This window comes from Caretta caretta, chromosome 6, assembly GCF_965140235.1.
Source record: "Caretta caretta isolate rCarCar2 chromosome 6, rCarCar1.hap1, whole genome shotgun sequence".
Lineage (NCBI taxonomy): Eukaryota > Metazoa > Chordata > Testudines > Cheloniidae > Caretta > Caretta caretta.
In genome coordinates this window covers 76,033,870-76,055,639 of record NC_134211.1, presented here as the reverse complement: position 1 = coordinate 76,055,639, position 21,770 = coordinate 76,033,870, and the positions used below count along the sequence as shown (strand labels likewise).

General features: G+C 40.0%; 1 protein-coding gene across 8 annotated transcripts in view; it reads left to right on the top strand.

Annotated features, from left to right (window-relative positions):
* Nucleotides 1-21,770, top strand: part of CDIN1 (CDAN1 interacting nuclease 1) — a 245,111-nt gene that overhangs the window by 103,447 nt on the left and 119,894 nt on the right. For 2 of the 8 annotated variants that reach the window (XM_048855818.2, XM_048855812.2), the window contains one exon: nt 1,847-8,619. The exons of 5 other annotated variants lie outside the window; for them this stretch is intronic. In XM_048855818.2, the coding sequence (XP_048711775.1) occupies nt 1,847-2,018 (172 nt within the window). In that variant the 3' untranslated portion in view covers nt 2,019-8,619. Of the gene's footprint in view, nt 1-1,846; nt 8,620-16,572; nt 17,939-21,770 lie in introns of those variants that run through there. One more of the 8 variants, XM_075129733.1, reaches the window with a different exon arrangement.

Below are 21,770 nucleotides of genomic sequence, written 5' to 3'. Positions count from 1 at the left end.
TCATGTCTGCTCGATCTTGTCCAGAGGTACCTATTGTAATTGTAAAGGACTAATAAGGTTGTTCATAATACAACATGCTGACAACTTTTTAAAAATTATTTTTCTTATTCTCGTCTGTCTTAAGAAAAAACATAACTTAGTACAACATATATTTTAACATTTGATTGAGACAACAACATAAAGAACTTCTGCCACAGAAACTAGATTTACATGTAAGGGATATGCTGTATGACCAACTAATCTCAAATTCATATAGAATATTTCCTAAAGCATTTCTGTAACTAAGATACACTTTATACTTTACATCTTGTATATAATTGCTATATAGAAATGTTTTGACCATATACATGCTGAATTCCTTTCATAATGTGAAAGAAACTTCTTAATAACATGTTTGTGTCAAAAAGGGTGTAGTACATTAATATAAGAATTCTTCAGTTTAGAAAAACTGCAGTTTCACAAATTTCTGTTTGTTTTATCTGTTATAACATTTTATAAAGCATATGTCTGTTGCTCTAAATGTATAATGGCAAATATTTATTATAATACATTTACCAGATTTGTTGTAATTACCATATGGTAATTCCTTCCATCCACATGTTGTCCTCCTCACACCTCTCCCTCCATTTTTTTTATAGTGCAAAAAAACCCTATTAAAAACTAAAATATTCTTGACAAATGTGTGTTTGATATAAATGTTTACCTTCCTTGTAGGATAGCTAACAATGTGGTAGTATTGTCAAATTACCATAGATCATTTAAATATCTTAAGACAGTTAAACAAAACCTTTTCAGTCCATGCGTTCTGTAAATTTATTATGTGATTTCAAGCGGGTTTTTTGTTCTGTTTTTTATATTTGCCATTGAGACAAATTTATGTTGTATGTATTTGTGGTTGCTAAACTCAAAATTGTCTCAGTTCATGATTTTTTACCGTGTACTCTCTTAACTGCTATGAAGAAATGTATTTAAATGCCTTAATTACAGGGCAAGAAGAAGAGAAAGCACAAGTCTCTTAGCATATGATCTTTCAATTGTTCACTAACGGATAAAGAGAGCATTCAAGCGTGGTTTAGATAACTGTCAGCAATAATAAAATGCAAGGTAGTTTGTAGAGCCTTTAAAGACCTTTTAGAGAAATAGATTTAATTAAAAAGTAAAATAGACTTTTTGTTTCAAAGAAATTTAAAGTGTTTTAAAATTTCATAATGTTAATACATTACCAAGGATGAGGAAAAGTATGTGATTTGAAACTATTGAGTCACATAACAATGAATCATACATTTAATTCTCTGTAGCTTTTAATTTAAAAGCTAGATGTAATACATTAGAGTACATTTTTGTGTTTAAAAAATTAGAATTATTTGACTTTTTCTGTAATTTTGAAAAAAATCTGCTGCCCCATTATGTTTATCATCTCAAAAATTAGGTGAACAGTTAATTTGGTAATATAATGGTGTCTTACTACAATTAAACGCAAAAATGATCAGCATAATTTAATAGACATTTTGTTCACAGCAATGAAAGTGTGTGGGAGTGTACACACTAGATGCATTTATTAACCAGAGGTATCTAGATAGGATATTATGTATTTATATATGAATATATTCCAAGTATTAACCTTTTCCCTCTTGAATGAAATACCTTATGTTTACCAATAATATTTTCACTTAAGTCAAAAAAGGTGAAAGCTCATGTTTTTCTTTTATATTAGTCAAAAAGTTTAATTAGTTCTGTGTCTGAGAGCTGCACTGAACTAGATTGCTTTTAGCAAACTAGATGCAAGTTAACCTGACTATATGATAAGTAGTTGTTTGTAAGTAACTCTGACTTGTTCTCCTTTTAGAGCGAGGATCCCCTGCTCAGTCTTATCCTTTCCTATGAAGATTTTTGTAAATTTAGTTTGCTCGCACCCTACTGCACAGACGTCATTTACATTGACCAGTTGTTTTGTCATAGCATCAAATGATTCTACGTGCAAGTTTTCTGTCTTTGAGTGGACTTTCTCTTACAGATAAAACAACTTCATAGAAGTGCATTTTCAATAAATGACTACACTTTGTTGAGAAACTCTTCTTTTTGCCAGTTTTATAGTTGTAAGTGCTGGCTCAGGAACAATCCAAAATGTATTAATAACAAACAAAATTACTTTAAAATAACATTGGATGTCTTGCTAAATTCTCTTAGAAATTAAGTTGGGATTCTTAATTCATAGCATTTTTCACTGTATCAGAGTGGCAGACCATGTCAATAGAAGAATATTTACTATTCCGGAAACTGTTGGGACTTACGTTGTCTTTAATTTTTAATATTCAAGAGCCCTGTGTTTCTCTTCAGCACAAGAACTTGCGGGGCAGGGGAATGCTGTCTGAAAAAAATGCTTTTCTTTGATGGTGATAAAATTTATCACATGCTGCCCTGAAGTGAATGGCATTGGCAGAACTGTGGCAGGGGCAGATGGCACAACCTCTGTTCCAAACATTAGGCGGTGACCTATGGGACAAGATAAACAACATCCTGCTGAACGTTGTCGCTCTGTCTGTAGGTAGCCTACCATTCTCCTCACTACTGTGCATTCAAAGGCTGGTTGGGCATGGCAACTCTCTCACTTTTCTAAGAAGTCATCGAGCTTAAGGCCAGAAAGGACCACCAGATCATCCACTCTTGTATATCACAGGTCATCAACCCCATCCAGCACCCATACACTAAACCCAATAGCCAAAATTAGACCAAAGCTTTACAGCCAAGAGGAAACTAGACTGTTACATGTCATCAGCAGAGAATAGGAGGGCCCAAAGTGCACTGGTGAAATGCTTAAGTGAGATATACCCTGATAATGTACAGAGTACAAGTAGCATAAATCTTAACCCTTTTGCTGCATACGGTATGCAGATTTCAGAGGAGAATGTCGCCCATAGTACCATTGCCAGACTATGCCTCTCTTCACATCCTCTTCACTCCTGCAGAGTTTAGCAACTAACTGCCCCTCTGTGCTATGCCATTGTGAGAGAAACTGCTTCTCTTTTCCTCCATACTGCCTCTCTCCTCTGTTTCCACGGGATTGCCATGGTTTTATTCCCCTTTGTAGGACCCGTAGCACTCAAGTCGAAGTCTTGAGAGGGGTGTGTGTGTAGACGTACACACAATGGTCTTTATTTCCTCCCTTAAACTGTTTTGTAGTTTGATTTATGCTGTTAGCGTTGCTGTGAAACACCCAAGAGATGACCATTGTTTTTCAGTGGTAATTTTTATATGTGCACAGGTGTATATCGGGATGAAAACTGGCTACAATAAAATATATAAATCTAAATTGACATTATTCTAACAAATGTTTAATTTCCTCCCCCTACCCTCGTTGTTTATGGATGAAGGTTTATAAGCATGTTACTCACCAGCCAGTGCACCCCCAGTGGATGGGCTCTCCTCCTTTAATGTTTCCTACTGACAGCTGAGCCAAAACTGTGGTGGTCAGTTTCTTCTCGTGACTCCTGGTGGTTCACATATAGTCCCACCCCTTCTGGGGCGAACCAGTAATCCAACTAACAATGATCAGTCAACATCCCTTTCGTCCAAGTCCACATACATTCATCCTTATCCCTGGTATCAGGGGGCTTTGATAGTCTTTACCTTACCCCTTGTGAGAAGAGAGAGGTCTGCTCCATTTTCCTCAGTGGGTTGGAAGGGGAGCCCAGGCCGTCCCACTCTGCTGGGTTTCAGTCCAGAGACTTTTGAATAGACAATCAAGGCCTGACTACACAGATTACTACCTCCTTGAACCACTTCTTACCTTACCTGGTCTCGGGCCTTTGCCTCAGCTTCTCTCTTTTATGTCATCCCCGCTTTCTTTAAGCATCAAGGCTCACTGCCGAGCTTCTTAGCAGCCGGTTCTGCTGCAGGAGAGTTTTTCCTATTCTTCTGGCAGGACAATCCCTGACTCAGCCAGGAGTCTTCCTGATTCTTACAGGCCCGTCCACCAGCATGCAGAATCCTGGACAGATTCATTTTTTGCCACTTTGCTTCCCAACTGCCTTAGACTCTGTATTGCAGGCCTATTGTCCTTCAGGGAGGCTCTGTTTGCTAGCAGTCCAACTCATCTTCCACATTCCAGCCAAGCATCTCTCACTTAGTGAGAGCCAAAGATAAGCTCTCATTGCCCTTTGAGCTCCTTTTTCCAGGCTCGACACCCACTGCAGGTGCAGCAGGGAAAGGCTGATTGTGCCCAGAGGCTCTCATTAAGCCCTTCAGGCATTTTAAAAATGCATTCTCACACTTGTACTCTGCAGCTGCTCCAAAGAAGTCTTCACAGTTATGTTGAACTCATACTAAAAATAATAAACCTTCATATCACAGATTCAGAGTATAAAATGCTTGTGTTAGGTGTCCTTAATGTACATACTAATTTGTACTCTTTTAACTTTTGGTAAATGAGCCAAAGATTGTGATAGGCACATATTGCATAAAACCTAAATTAAATAATTTCACACAACAGACTGGATCCAATCCTGTCTCATTGACAAATAGTAGTGTAATATAAATTAGGCCCTGTTCATGCAATGACTTGCACACATCTTTCATTTGATAGAAGTACATACATAAATCTTTGAATGATCCGGGCCTTATACTGTAATTTTTGGGGGGCATTTGTATGGTGTCTAGCACAATGGAGCCTTGATCCTGGTTAGGCCTGTAGGTGCAAATAATAATCAGAGCAGGAGTAAGCCCAATATAATGGTTTTGAGACACTTCTTTGTGTTCTATGGATCATTAATTCTTGGCAACAATGTTTCAGTACACAGAGTAGACATTGGACAAGTTAGCTTATTGTGCATATATTACATTGTTAGAAATCAGAAGATAGATGTTCAAGTCCTAGTTCTACCACTGATCTCTTATGTGATGTTGAGTACATTCCTTAATGTTTCTGTGCTTTAAGTTCCCTATTTGTAAAATTCAAATAACACTACCCTACTGTACAAAGTATTATGAGGCTTGTAAAGCACTTTTAAAAACCTGGATGGAAGATGAACAGTCTATTTTTGTACAATAATTTTTTGTTATAAAAATCCAACTTCCTGCAGTAAAAACTTCAGTTTAAGTTTAAATCTTCTCAAAACTCTCATAATCTTACCACCAATATATACATCGTTTTTGGAGGAACTGGGGAAACATGCAGTAGGAGAGCAAGCTACACTTTGGCATAAAATATTAGGAAAGTACCATCTAGCTGCCTCCATTTTTTGGCAGGTCTCAGAAAAATAAGACCCCAAATTGAAGATGTTTCTGATCAATTTTCAAGGGTCTAGTAAGGAGGGGATGGCTTTCACACTGACCCTACCCCATCTCTGTCCTCTCTGCCAGTTTGGCACATGTGTCAAGGCCTCCACAGAGTCTAGAGAAAGGGATGGTGACTTGAAGGTATCTGAGGCCTCATACCATGTGTGGAGAGTCCCCTTCATGTGCAGTTCTAAAGGGGATAATCTGAGTCAATAGTACATATTGTGTATTAGGGTTGCAAAATACCAAGCATGCGAGAAAAAATCTTTTTGAAAGTAGCTCTTATCAGTGTCATCTAGCACTTGTCAAACTTTTTCATTTTTTAATACTCTTTGTGAAGATGTGCCGTTTCAAAAATGAGAATAAGGGAAGATCAGGAGACAACATAAGATGAATCCAAATGCCAGCTATATGGAAAGGAGACTCATCCTGCCACAGACAGTTGACATATATACACAATGAGGCTGTAATCCCTCTCCCAAAGTTAAATGGACAACTATCAAAGAGCATGCTGGAAAAGATCCCTTATAAAAGGCTGAAACCGAAGAGGAGAGTTTACTAGGAAACAGAATATCAAAGAGAGTGCAGCTCTGTTTAATATTAAAGTAAGATTCTAATTTCTAAACTTTTGGAGAGCCAGAGTTTGGGGTATAAGATAGCAAGTTTTGACTATGAAAGTCTCAAGATATTTTGTGCATTTGGGGATAGTTATATCCCATTTGTAGTGTTTTATTATGACATTACTTTAATACAATAAAAATCCAAGCCAGTTTAAAAATGAGTGCCTAAAATTTGGCTCCCAAATCTATATTTTAGGCACCTTGTAAGTAGCCTAATTTTCAAAAGTGCAGAGCATCTAGCAGCTTTTGAATGAGCTGATGTCAGTCGCTATCTCTGCTTGAGGTGTTACTCTACATCTTTATTCCTTTAACGTGAACTAATCAGAAGCCAAATTCTTCTCTTCCTTCCCACTTTTGTAACTGGTGGTCAAATTAAACTAGTTTTGGGATTAGGATCAGTTCCCAGGTATGATCTCATATTTTAAATGTTATCCCAGATCAAATTTATATGTTACAAACCCCTGAAATGTGGAGTTTAAAATGAAAATGCTGCTACGTTATCACATTCTTGGACAGTGTTAGGGTATGAGTAAAACAGCATGGCATGTTTAGCAGTCAGTGTAAATGGTTTTTTATATCTTTACCATAAAGGCCTCTCCCTCTCTTTGATATGATGTACAATGGCAAAAATGCATAACATGAAATTACTAAAAAAATTAAACCTTTTTAGGGGAATGTGTTTATTTCTTAAATTACAGCTAGAACAAAAAGTTATAGGCAACATGGGATATTAAATGTTTTAGTTATATAGAATTACACCAACCTGCCTCAGTCTCTTCAATGACCTAAAGGAATTTACACACACACCATTCCTTTAAGTAGCTTCCACTCTGTTTTTGAGTATTAATTAGCTAGTCAGATTTTATTAGAGCACATCTAGTTTTATATACTTAACATTGTAGCAATAGCTAGGTAGTGCTATGAAATGCAGAATTTTCACTTTTTCCAAATGTTGGGGGGGATTGAAAATCAAGAGACCTAGAAATCAAATCTGCTACCTGAAAACATTAAACATGAGATTTTTCTTCCATCCCTATTGATTGCATGTTCTAGCAAGCAGATAATATGTATGTTTTTTGTCTTATGCGTTTTGAAGCGTTACATTGCCTAATTATAGTAATGGATAATTAATGAATCAACATAACAGTTTGGCTGATGTACACCTGCAAGTAAAACATCGCAGATATCAGCTGCGTTGCGAGAAAACTGGTTAAAGTTATTTAATTTTCAAATTGCATAAACATTAACAAATGCAGTGATAGTTTTTTAATGTAATATCATGTTCTGTGTTGTAAACTGAATTGTTCTTGTAACCAGCATGGGACAAGTGTAGTATAAATATTGGAAAAGATTACCCTGAATTTGTTTGTTCTTTAATGTCACAATTTACTTGTGACTTACAGAAGCTCAAAAATACTTCCAATCCGTAACCCTGTGCTATATGGTGCAAATATTGCATTCTAAAGAAAGTAACAAACTAAGAGAAAACTTTAACACTCATACAGTTGTGCATCCTTTGTTACAAGTTGTTTTCTTGCTCTTAACACTTGTTTGTCATAACACATTTGTTCACAAAGAATATATAAATATCATGGACTCTTTTATAATACATCCTTACCAGGTATTGACTATTTTTCATTCCAGAGCTTTGCTGCTTGTTGTGGTCCTTTGGACATGTGCCAGGGAAATATGATGAAGGGAGTTAGATAGCCACATGTTTTAATAAATGAAGTCTACTACTGCAGTATAAAAAAGGTTTGATTTGGGTGGGGAGGGGGGCAGGGTCCTGTGCATCATTTTAGTGATCTACCTTTTGGAAGAGGTTGGCAAATTGAGCCTTGGGGCAAGGGAGAGACCAGGAGTTAATGATTAGAATAGAATTTTAACTGTCCATAGTTTCTTATTAGAAAAATGGTCAATCCTTGCTAACCATTATTTTAAAATCAACGAATAAATAGCTTACACAGTAGTAAAGTTAGGAAGCAATAACTGTAGGAAAGTACGAATAAATAGCTTACACAGTAGTAAAGTTAGGAAGCAATAACTGGAGGAAAGTACAAAAAGCATTTACTTGATCCATTTGATCTGGAATTTTGGGAAGATTTGTAAAGAGTACACAAAATGTAGACTTGTAAAGTTGGCAGTAACTGCCGACAGATCCTAATATGTTAAAGGTTGTAATCTTTTGAAAGAAGTTGGTTGGCTTTCCTGTTGGCCCTCCTATCAACTTTAACCTCCAACCTTCTCCGGCATGTATCACTACAAATAAAACTGCTGAGGTTTGACAAGAGGATATAAAGTCACTAGGCCATCGAACAGAGATCTCTGCATGATTTTCTTCAACCTTAAACTTAAATGAATACTGCTCTAAGTCAGGCTTTTTAATAGGAAGTCATAAACACTCACCCATATCACTTTAGTTTTAATAATTACTGTTTTAACAGAATAAAGGAGAAATATACATAGTAAATCATGTTTGACAACTGGTATTTAGTGGTTTTGTTACTGGTTGTCTTTGACCATTACAGATTTCTGTTATTCATTTTAATGTATACTATTTCATGCTAGCTGCATATGATATTGATATAAACATGGCATTTTGTATACAGGTTATAAATGAATTTTTAGCTTGTGATTAAGACAAACCAGATGACAAAAATAAACTATATGTTTGCATTTACTCTACTGACTTCATGAGATTATAATAAACTTTAGTCACCTGTTATGATTATTGGCTTTTATTTTCCTTAACATTTTAATGCAACTTTAAAGGACACCCTTTAACAGTGCATCAGCTATTCAGACTATTTGGCTAAAAATTTTTCCATATGAATCCTCTGCTAACAGCTGCCAACAGAATTTTTCATTTTGCCTCAGGTGAATGGTCTTTCTCTTGCAAAATCCCTGCTCCTGTTACAGCTGGCCTCTGAACCTTGGCTACAACAGCTTGAAATTCTATTACTTTTCCATTTTAGCCACAACCTTTTTTAGAAATTAGATACTGCATAACCTACTAAAGTTGTTGTCATCACTGATTTTCTCCATGGTCACATAGTAATTCTCTATACTCCCCTATGTCCACTCTCCTAGCAACAGTCTGTCTCTTTCTTCTAGGCTTGTATTTGCACCTTTCTTTCCTGCTACCCCTTACACTTGGGATAGATCTTTGTCTGGCAAGCAACCTCCTCTTCTCTCCAGTCCCTCCCCAAATCCTACTTCTTGTGTGAACCTTTCATATAGTGATCTCCTTGACTACGCTTTTGTCCTGTGCATAAACTTTGTCTGAGTTAGATGGTAAGCTCTTAGGGTGGGACCAGGGATCAAATTGGGGGGGAAGGAGAAGTTGTGATACTCTTCCAAGCTCTACTCACGTAGTAAGCGCTACTCATATGAGTCATTCAAATGAGACTCCACTCACAATAGATTGTGCAGATGTTCAAAATATAATCATGTATGCTTTGATTTCCATTGGATTCCTTAAACTTGGATTCCCTCAGTACAGTTTGCATATGCCCAAGGGTTCTGTTACACTCCTTGGGCTTGCCTCCCCCTTGGAAGGGGGAAAAATAAGTGGTGGTACCTCCCAAATGCCACCCCCTTGTGGTACCAAAATGCAAGGACACCCACAGTAAATTGTGAGTGACTTGTGGTCCTCCCTCTCCTTACTTTTATGAGGAATTAAACCATTTTGGTATTTAAATTATCATCACTGGGCATCTGAGCTAACACCTCCCTCAGATAAATGGAGCCGTTCACATCCCTCAAAGTTACTACTATTCCAGCTATTGTTGTGCTCTGAAGATTCACATAGACATTTCTTTATCAGTTTCATTTGATTCACATTTTTTACATTTTCTTCAAAACTGTAACTATTAGAGGTTTAACATAAGAACATAAGAATGGCCATACTGGGTCAGACCAAAGGTCCATGCAGCCCAGTATCCTGTCTACCAACAGTGGCCAATGCCAGGTGCCCCAGAGGGAGTGAACCTAACAGGTAATGAACTAGTGATCTCTTGCCATCTATCTCCACCCTATAACAAAGAGAGGCTAGGGACACCATTCCTTACCCATCCTGGCTAATAGCCATTAATGGACTTAACCTCCATGAATTTATCCAGTTCTCTTTTAAACCCTGTTATAGTCCTAGCCTTCACAACCTCCTCAGGCAAGGAGTTCCACAGGTTGACTGTGCGCTAAGTGAAGAACTTCCTTTTATTTGTTTTAAACCTGCAACCCATTAATTTCACTTGGTGGCCCCTAATTCTTATATTATGGGAACAAGTAAATAACTTTTCCTTATTTACTTTGTCCACTCCACTCATGATTTTATATACCTCTATCATATCGCCCCCTTAGTCTCCACTTTTCCAGGCTGAAAAGTCCTAGGCTCTTTAATCTCTCCTCATATGGGAACTGTTCCAAATCCCTAATCATTTTAGTTGCCCTTTTCTGAACTTTTTCTAATGCCAGTATATCTTTTTTGAGATGAGGGGACGACATCTGTACTCAGTATTCAAGATGTGGGCTTACCATGGATTTATATAAGGGCAATAAGATATTCTCCGTCTTATTCTCTGTCCCTTTTTTAATAATTCCTAACATCCCATTTGCTTTTTTGATGGCCGCTGCACACTGTGTGGACGTCTTCAGAGAACTATCCACGATGACTCCAAGATCTTTCTCCTGATTAGATGTAGCTAAATTAGCCCCCATCATATTGTATGTATAGTTGGGGTTATTTTTTCCAATGTGCATTACTTTACATTTATCCACATTAAATTTCATTTGCCGTTTTGTTGCCCAGTCACTTAGTTTTGTGAGATCTTTTTGAAGTTCTTCAATCTGCTTTGGTCTTAACTATCTTGAGAAGTTTAGTATCGTTTGCAAACTTTGCCACTTCACTGTTTACCCCTTTTTCCGGATCATTTATGAATAGGTTGAATAGGATTCGTCCTAGGACTGACCCTTGGGGAACACCGCTAGTTACCCCTCTCCATTCTGAAAATTTACCATTTATTCCTACCCTTTGTTCCCTGTCTTTTAACCAGTTCTCAATGCATGAAAGGATCTTCCCTCTTATCCCATGACAAGTTAATTTACGTAAGAGCCTTTGGTGAGGGACCTTGTGAAAGGCTTTCTGGAAATCTAAGTACACTATGTCCACTGGATCCCCCTTGTCCACATGTTTGTTGACCCCCTCAAAGAACTCTAATAGATTAGTAAGACACGATCTCCCTTTACAGAAACCATGTTGAGTTTTGTGCAACAATTTGTTCTTCTGTGTGTCTGACAATTTTATTCTTTACTATTGTTTCAACTCATTTACCAGGTACTGACGTTAGACTTACCAGTCTGTAATTGCCAGGATCACCTCTAGAGCCCTTCTTAAATATTGGTGTTATATTAGCTATCTTCCAGTCACTGGGTACAGTAGCTGATTTAAAGGACAGGTTACAAACCATAGATAATAGTTCTGCAATTTCACATTTGAGTTCTTTCAGAACTCTTGGGTGAATACCATCTCGTCCCGGTGACTTGTTACTGTTAAGTTTCTCAGTTAATTCCAAAGCCTCCTCTAGTGACACTTCAATCTGTGACAGTTCCTCAGATTTGTCACCTACAAAAGACTGCTCAAGTTTGGGAATCTCTCTAACATCCTCAGCCATGAAGACTGAAGCAAAGAATTCATTTAGTTTCTCCTCAATGACTTTTATCGTCTTTAAGTGCTCCTTCTGTATCTCGATCGTCCAGGGGCCCCACTGGTTGTTTAGCAGGCTTCCTGCTTCTGATGTATTTAAAAAACATTTTGTTAATACTTTCTGAGCTTTTGGCTAGCTGTTCTTCAGACTCCTTTTTGGCTTTTCTTATTACATTTTTACATTTAATTTGGCAGTGTTTATGCTCCTTTCTATTTACCTCATTAGGATTTGACTTCCACTTTTTAAAAGATGCCTTTTTATCTCTCACTGCTTCTTTTACATGGTTATTAAGCCACGATGGCTCTTTAGTTTTTTTTACTGTGTTTTTTAATTTTGGATATACATTTAAGTTGAGCCTCTATTCTGGTGACTGTGAAAAGTGTCCATGCTTTTCATAATGAAAGCTGAACAAGATAGCCATTTCAAAGAGTTGTCAAGAGGCCGTACTGCCACATACCAGCTGTCTAAGCCCTAGCAGGAACTTTTCTGCCTTTCTATTTTTGTGTGTGTACCACCACATAGTTTTAATTAGGGCTTTCAATTAATCACCGTTAACTCACATGATTAACTAAAAAATATTAATTGTGATTGATCTCACTGTTAAATAACAGAATACCAATTGAAATTTATTAAATATTTTTTGATGTTTTTCTACATTTTCAACACAATTTCTGTTACAACACAGAATACAAAGTGTACAGTGCTCACTTTATATTATTTTTACTACAAGTATTTGCACTGTAAAAATGATAAAAGAAATAGTATGTTTCAATTCATCTCATACAAATACTGTAGTGCAATCTCTGTTATGAAAATGTAACTTACAAATGTAGATTTTTTTTGTTACATAACTGCACTTAAAAACAAAACAATGTGAAACTTTAGAGTGTACAAATCCACTCAGTCCTACTTCTTGTTCAGCCAATTGCTAAGACAAACAAGTTTCTTTACATTTACGGGAGATACTGCTGCCTGCTTCTGATTTACCATGTCACCTGAAAGTGAGATCATATGTTCACATGGCACTTTTGTCTCCTGTTCTGTTTTACCCACATTGTGCCATATATTTCATGTGATAGCAGTCTCAGATGATGACCCAGCACATGTTCGTTTTAAGAACACTTTCACTGCAGATTTGACAAAACGCAAAGAAGGTATCAATGTGAGATTTCTAAAAATAGCTACAGCACTCGACCCAAGGTTTAAGAATCTGAAGTGCCGTCCAAAATCTGAGAGGGACGAGGTGTGGAACATGCTTTCAGAAGGCTTAAAAGAGCAACACTCAGATGTGGAAACTACAGAACCCGAACCACCAAAAAAGAAAATCAGCCTTCTGCTGGTGGTATCTGACTCTGATGATAAAAATGAGCACGCGTCGGTCTACTCTCCTTTGGATCGTTATCAAGCAGATCCCGTCATCAGCATGGACACACATCCTCTGGAATGGTAGTTGAAACATTAAGGGACATATGAATCTTTAGTGCATCTGGCACGTAAATATCTTGTGACGCTGGTTACAACAGTGCCGTGCAAATACCTGTTCTCACTTTCAGGTGATATTGTAAACAAGAAGCGGGCAGCATTATCTCCTGTAATGTAACCACACTTGTTTGTTTGAGCGATTGGCTAAAGTAGGACTGAGTGGACTTGTGGCTCTGGAGTTTTACATTTTTATTTTTGAGTCCAGTTATTTTTTTGTACATAATGGTACATTTGTAAGTTCAACTTTTATGATAAAGAGATTGCACTATAGTACTTGTATTAAGTGAATTGAAATATACTATTTCTTTTGTTTTTTACAGTGCAAACATTTGTAATCAAAAATAAATATAAAATGAACACTGTACACTTTATGTTCTGTGTTGTAATTGAAATCAATATATTTGACAATGTAGGAAACATCCAAAAATATTTAAATAAATGGTATTCTATTATTCTTTATCAATGTGATTAATCACATGATTAATCTTGTGATTAATCACGATTAATTCTTTTAATTGCTTGACAGCCCTAGTTTTAATATTATCTTATTTATTTTTCATTAATTAAATAATAAACATGTTAGAGAAGTCCTTTACTGCCATTGATGGTTAAGGATGAACTTCAGTCCTTTGTTGTCTTTAACCTAGTCACTTACTGTTAGAATAAATATGTAGGTTCTGATCTAGCAAATTATGTTTGGGCTTCTAGTATTACTGTGCCCTAGAAGCCGGTAGATACTGCTTTCTGTCATGCGATTTTACTATGGAAATCTAAAGCAAGATAGGTGTGTCATCCTGGAAAGTAAAGGATATGACTGGGAAGTGCTGGGCTCATTTAAATGAGTTTCTTAACAAATCAAATTTTCTTCAGTCAACTTCTCTTCCTCCAGCTAGGGCCATAGCCCACATGATTTAAAATAAGCATAAAAGCAGTATAACTTTTCTGCATGGGTGGGGGAAACTAGTCTGGTTAGTTTTTACCCAAAGGTGCCTCCTTGCCATTCTGCCATTGCCAAGGATTTTAAGTATAATGGAAGGGTACATACTAATCTTCAGGGTTCATGGCCTCCTCTCCATGAATGACTGCTGCAAGCCAGAAAAACCTGAATGAATTCTGATGTGACCTCTTTATTATTTTTACTACTTGACTAATATTTAAATAGGCAAAGAAGAACCAGCCCACCCATTCGGATCCTGGAATAAGCATGTATCCTCTAATGCAGTGACTTCCAAAGTGTGGGGTATATCCACTAGGGGAACACAAAGGGCTAGCTGAAGAGGCATGGGCAGATGAGTCTCAGCTTTCATTTAAAAAAAAAAAGTTAGTGTGTATCTTTTCCTTTCTTTTAGGTTTTTTTGCAGGGAGAACCTTCAAAATGTGAATGGAGTGTAACCAGTGTATGAGTTTTCACAGAGTTTGAAACCACAGCTCTGAGGTGTGAACTGTCCCAGTTGTTCAACGGGGGCTAACTCAGATGCCAACAATACTTTAAATGTCAACATTGTTAAGTCATTGCTCATCAAAGCATGTAAGGCTATACCTACACTTCAAAAGCTACAGCAGTGCAGCTGCAGCGGTGCCTGTGTAGTGCTCCAGCAGTGCTTAATTTTTAATGAAAGAGGTGCTGGGACTCAAGAATATTGTTTACTTTCATAACTGATGCAGCAATCCTAGAGGTGCCAGGGCTATGAACTGCCAAGCCTAGAGGTGTCAGGGCTCAGCCCTGGCAAGCCTTGGCACAAATTAAGCACTGTGCGTCAGTGTAAACACTACCTATGCTGATGAGAGGGCTTCTCTCATCAGCACAGGTAATCTACCTCCCCAACAGGCAGTAGCTAGGTCAATTGAAGAATTCTTCCTCGTTCTGTCCACACCAAGGGTTAGGTCAATATAGCTACCTCTCTCAGGAGTGTGTAGTGTAGACCAGTGTAAGAAAGAAGTGTCCTACCAGTGTTTCTCCAAGTGTAGAATGTATCCCTCTGAGCAGGGAGAGCAGAAGATGTATCAGCTAGATGTCTCAACGTCTACATGAGAAAGTAATTTAGCACTTATACAATATAGTTAAACCTGTGTAACACCCATATGGACACTCTTATTTTGCAATAAGAGTAGCAATTTTTGGTTTAGCTTATGTCACTTGGGAAGGGGTTTATACAAAAAAGGCACTTATACCAGTGTTGGGGGGGCTATATCTCTATAAGTAATCAGTTTAAATTCACATTTTAAGTTATACCAAAGTAAGTTTTCTGTGTAGATGGGGCCTTTAACAATAGATAGCAAGATTGCAGAGGGTGAACTTGTTTTCATTTTCTTGAAATAGGCTCGGCTTTGAACCATTTAAAGGCCCTGATTACGTACTTAAGAGGTGATTGTTGCATATAGCCATAAACCAGACAAACAGATTTTGAGGATAGGAAAAACAGCGCAGAAGTAGTCATAATTTCTATTCATACCTGCAGACTGCTATCGGCCAATATTTTTATACTTGCATAAATTCTGCAACTAAAAGCCAAAGATCTGGTTTGGTTTTGAAGTTTTTAGGTTAGTCTTGGCTTTTGAGGCTAGATTTGTGGCCTTAAATACGGTCTTCAATTTGAAATTGTCCTGTTTCAGAAAGGAGAAATGGAAAAGATTTAAAGAAGGTCAATGAAAATAATTAGACATAGCAAGACTTCCATGAGAGAAATAATATGATAAAAAATACATAACCATGTCTACATCATTCATTATTTTATTTGGGCTTTCTTACTTATTTCTATAACAATGAAATATTGAAAAATAACCATTTTAAAACTGCTAAGGTAATACATTTTTACACACTGCATAATTAACCTGTAGAACTCACTGCCATATGATAATGTTACTGGGGCCAAGAGTTTAGTAAAAAATGAACAGAATTATACATATTCTTTGTGTGTGTGTGTGTGTGTAGTATAAAGTAAAAGCTCTATTATCCAGCATTTGATATCTCCAAATACAAATCTTCAGTCTAGTAACCAGGACTAGTATACTGCCCAAGAGGTTATGCAATTTCACATGCAGCACTCTACTTTTATGCAGAAGAGGCAGAAGACAAATAAGCAAGCTGATATCAGGGATTTATTCAAAAAAGCAGCTTCCAGAGTGTGTCATAGGGCATGGCTACACTTACAGATATAGAGTGCTGTGAGTTAAACCTGCCTTCATAGAGCGCAGTAGGGAAAGCGCCGCAGTCTGTCCACACTGACAGCTGCAAGCGCACTGGCATGGCCACATTTGCAGCACTTGCAGTAGCATTGGGAATGGTGCATTATGGGCAGCTATCCCACAGAGTACCTCTTCCCATTCTGGTGCTGTGGCTTGTGGGAAGGGGGTGGGGCGTGCAGGGCATTCTGGGTCCTGTGCTAACGCCCCGTGATGTATCGGTTCACATCCCAGCATTCCCTTTGCTTCTGTCCACATTTGGTGCCATCTTTCAACGTTTTTTGTACTGCATGCTCTGTCTTCCCTTTCAGTCTGCAGGAATGGAGCCCAAACTGCTGAGGAGTATGCTGACGAGTCTTGCCAGCACATCACGTTTGGCGGTAGAGTTATTCCTTATGATCCAAAGTGATCGTGAGGGCTCCGATGATGCTATCGACTTGAGTAACGTATATGATACGAGTTTGCTTGTGACATTCACGGACATGCTCACCACCGTGGAATGCTGCTTTTGGGCTCAGGAAACAAGCATTGAGTGGTGGGATCACATCGTTATGCAAGTCTGGGATGACAAGCAGTGGCTACAGAACTTTCAGATGAGAAAATCCACTTTCATGGGACGGTGTGAGGAGCTCACCCCCACCCTGCAGCACAAGGACACAAGATTGAGAGCTGCCCTGACGGTGGAGAAGCAGATGGCTATTGCAATCTGGAAGCTGGCAACTCCAGACAGCTACTGATTGGTCGCTAACTAGTTTGGAGTGGGGAAGTCGACCATTGGAACCGTGTTGATGCAAGTTTGCAGGGCCATTAATCGCATCCTGCTCAGAAGAACTGTGACTCTGGGTAACGTGTATGACATTGTAGCTGGCTTTGCAAAAATGGGTTTCCCTAACTGCAGAGGGGCGATAGATGGCACGCATATTCCAATTCTGGCACCAGCCCACCTATCCTCCGAGTACGTTAATCAGAAGGGGTGTTTCTCGATGGTTCTCCAGGCGCTTGTGGATCACTGTGGGCATTTCATTGACATTAACGCAGGTTGGCCCGGAAAGGTGCATGATACACGCTTCTTTTGGAACACTGGCCTGTTCAGGAAGCTGCAAGCTGGGACTTTTTTCCCAGACCAGAAGATCACAGTAGGGGAAGTTGAAATGCCCATTGTGATTCTTGGAGACCCCACTTATCCTTTAATGCCGTAGCTCATGAAACCCTACACAGAGAGCCTTGACAGCAGCAAGGAGCGGTTCAACAACAGGCTGAGCTGGTGCAGAATGACTGTGGAGGGTGCTTTTGGCTGTTTAAAGGACCGCTGGCACTCTCTGTATGGGAAGCTGGACCTGGCTGATGACAGCATCCCCGCGGTTATATCCGCGTGCTGTACCCTCCATAACATTTGTGAAGGGAAGGGTGAAAGATTCACTCAGGCATGGAACTTGGAAGTTCAACACCTGGAGGCTGAATTTGAACAGCCAGAGAGCAGGGCTATTAGAGGGGCCCAGCGCGGGGCTGCAAGGATTAGAGATGCCTTGAGGGAGCAATTTGAGGCTGAAAGCCACCAGTAATATCTGGTCCCCTGCACAGGAGTGAAGTGCAGTGGTTCCAATGTTAGTAGGACTCTGTGTTTGCTATGCTGACTTGCGGTGCCTGTTTCTTTCCTGGGCTAAGGTATCTTTTACTTTATGCAATAATAAAGAATGTTTTCAAAGCCAAAAAATCCATTTTTTGAAAAGAAAATTCATTTATTGAAAAGAGACACAACTGCTTGGGAAACAGAAAGGGCAACGGGGTGGGGAACGGTAGAATCACAGATTTGCGTATGTCGTGTCTGGAGTGCTGTGCAATGAGTGTTGCACTTCAGGATGGCTGTACTGCATGGTGATGGGGGTTGAGTGCAGTGGGTAAGGGTCGTAGTTTTCAGGGCTGGATGGTGAAGCTACAGGTGTTTGGAGGCAGCTGGTGGCGGTAAGAACCCGGATGTTGGGGAAAGTGGATTGGAGGTGAGATGGGGGCACAAGGAAAAGAGTTTTGGGACAAGGGTGGGGGCCTGTAGTGGGGGGGGCGGGCACGGTAGCGCGCCGTCTCTGTTGCTACGAGCACCTCTATGGAGTCCGCTTGGCGCTCCACGATACTTAGCAGCCACTCCGTGCTTTGGTGCCGGCGATCCGTATTCTGCTGGCGGACCCTCCTTTCGCTCTCCCGCCACTCCTGCACTTTTTGATTTTCATTACTTGAATGCTGCATTACTTCATGCAACATGTCTTCCTTGCTTCTATGTGGCCTCTTTCTGATTCTTTGGAGTCTTTCAGACGGTGATAACACGGACGGCTGAGATCTCAAGGTTGCATCTGTAAAGGCAAAATGCAACACTTAACAGAGGCAGCATTGTTCACACCAGACAGAGCAATGATTCCCCCGTACTTAAGGACAAGCACAGTCTACACAATAGCATAATTTGCCTGTCCTAAAGTGAGTGCACATAACCACGGGAACCCCAAAATGGTGAGTAAGCACAGGGTCAAGCATGACTGATTGTTTCATGGCTGTACTGTCCTCTGGGTTTCTGTGCTTTGGGGAGAGCTGACAGTGGCAGGGGGCCCCTAAACTGAACACTGTCTCCACATTTTCCCCAGGAGTTCGTCCTGGAAGATATCTCGCTGCTGAGGGTGACCTGGGAAGCAAGGGAGGGTCTTCTACTGCAATGCAGCTTCCACCCTGGCCCATATGTAGCTTGCCTATGTGTAGCAATGGTCCCCCTGCCCCTCACGGCACAGTGGCACAGACAAGTTAACCTGACTGGGACAAGGACCACAGTGGCTCTCCTGAGAAACCTGCGCAAGCGCATTGCCCAAGTTCTGGATGAGACCTTTGAAGAGATCACTGAGGGCAATTACCGCAATGTGAGAGAGCACATCAATGGCCTATTCCGCATTTAGGCATGCATGCAGCCCTAACCCTCCTCGCCCCGAGAGCCCGCACCGAATAACTTCCTTCCCAAAATAAAAGCCATTTACTGGGAACCTCCTCTGGTGTTTGTCCTTCCCCAAGAACCAGCTGCCGCGACTGGCTACCTTCCTCCTTGCTTGAGAACAGCTCCTGGCTGCATGCATCTAGGGATTCCGGGATGTCTTCCTCCACCTCAGCACCCTTGCTCCCACTTTGCTGCTGCTCCTCCTCCTGCCTTGTTGCACTGGGCTCTGAAGTGTCCATGGTGGTCCCTGGAGTGGAGGTGGGGTTGCCCCCAAGTATCACGTCCAGCTCTTTGTAGAAATGGCAGTCGCAGGGGCAGCGCCGAAGCAGCGGTTTGCCTCACGGGCTTTGTGGGAGGCATTCCGCAGCTCCTTCACTTTAATCCTGCACTGCGGTGCATCCCGGTCATGGCCCCTTTCCATCATGTCCCTTGATATCAGCCCGAAGGTATGGTAATTCCTATGGGTGGAGCGCAGCTGGGACTGGACAGCTTCCTTCCCCCAAACACTGATGAGGTTCAGCAACTCGCCATTTGCTCCATACTGGGGCTTGCCTGGCGCGTGGAGCCATGGTCACCTGGAAAGATTCGCTGATAGCACTCCACCCCTGGCTGAGAAAACAGGAAGGGATTTTTCAAAATTCCCAGAGAATTTAAAGGGTGGGTCACCTGAGGGGAGGGCAGTAGAGTTCAAAGTGATGACCAAAGTGGCTAGCACAGGCATTGTGGGACACTTCTGGAGGCTGATCAGAGTGCACTATAGGACCAGGGCGTCCACACTGGCGCCGCATCGCTCCAGCGGAGGTGCAGCAAACTTTATTCCACTTGGCGAGATGGAGTACCAGCAGCGCAGTAGCCACGGAGTCAGAGCGCTCTACGTGCCTTGCCAGTGTGGACGGATAGTAAGCTAGTGCACCTGGGGCTCCTTTATTGCACTGTAACTCGCAAGTGTAGCCAAGACCACAGGGTCATTACAGATTCAGCCCAGTGTCCTACCTCTTCTACGTCTACAATGATAATTGATGTTGATAATGATGACCCTGAGGCACTGCAAGATCCTGAAGTGCTTTCTGAATCATCAAAGAAACATTAAATTTTGTTCAGTGTAGTTTTAGTGTTAAGTGTATTTTTACTGATCTGGGTGTATGCCATGCGCTACCCATAGTGATAAGTAGTGTCATAAGAAAATCTACTGTATAGAAAACTTTACCTGTATATATTGAAGTGCTTCAAGAAACCAACCACTCTGCAGTGCAGTACTACGACAGGATTGGTGAGTACCTGTATACTATTTATACTTTATTCATTTTATTGTATTCTAATTCTTTGAGAATTGGTATTCCATTTGTAAGTATAACTCTTAGTTAACCAGAATTTTTGACTAACCAGCACCCCACATTCCCCCAATATGCTGGATAATAAAGCTTTTACTGTATATATCTTCTCTTACACTAGATGGGATATAGAAAATCAAAGTGGTTTCCCCCAAGAGGATGATGTTAGTAAATTACAAAATTGTCACTAATGGGAGTTTTAGATCTGTTTCCCGAAGCAGCTGGTACTGGTCAATATGGGACAATATAAGATGTTGATAACTTGCATAATACTTGTATCCAGGGGCTTGAAATATCCACACTTGATTAGCAACAAGTTTGGAAAAGTTATCCAAATCAAGCAAAAATCCAAGGGTTTATATATTTACAGGGCCGCCCAGAGGATTCATGGGGCCTGGGGTCTCCAGTGGTGGGGGTCCTTCCGCTCCGGATCTTCGGGGCACTTCACCGAAGACATGGAGCGGAAGGACCCCTGCCGCCGAAGACCCAGAGCAGAAGAAGCAGCAGCAGGTCCTTCACTCCGGGTGTGTTCGAAGGATCCGCTGCCGAAGTGCCGCCGAAAATTCTCCTTGGGGCCCCTGCAGGGCCTTGGGCAAATTGCCCCACTTGCCCCCCCTCTGGGAGGCCCTGTATATTTGAGAAAAAAAATTCACCTCTCCACTGCTCTCTTTTCTGAAAATGATTGCAATCATTCTAACACATTTCCCCTGTAGTTGGTAAGTCAGGTATAGAGAGATTTACACGTGCTACTGCCTCCATCATAATGGGCCTTGTCTTTAGCTGAAGTGGTGGGAAATCATAGGTCCCAGGTTCAGTCTCTGCAAACAACCCAACTAAATTACACTTGTCAAAATAAATGAACAAGGTACATTTTGTGCTGATTTGTTGTTTGTTTGTTAACTTGTCAATTCACAAATTCAAGAAATCACAATGGCTTTCCTGTCATTAGGTAACGTAATGAAGTTTTGATGTGTATCCAAAATGTAACTAGCTACTGTCACCTAGAATTGATAATAATTTACCATTAATGTACCACTTCGCTGAGCTAAGCCACAACCTATCAATTATTAAATGTATGAGTCTTGAGGTTTTACTGAGCTTAGAGGATTTTGTGAGTTTCTGTCCTACCCTTAGCATTATACGTGTAATTTTTATTATTTGTTTTCTTTGTTAGTGATGACATTAGAAAATCAAATGGAAATGTATTCGT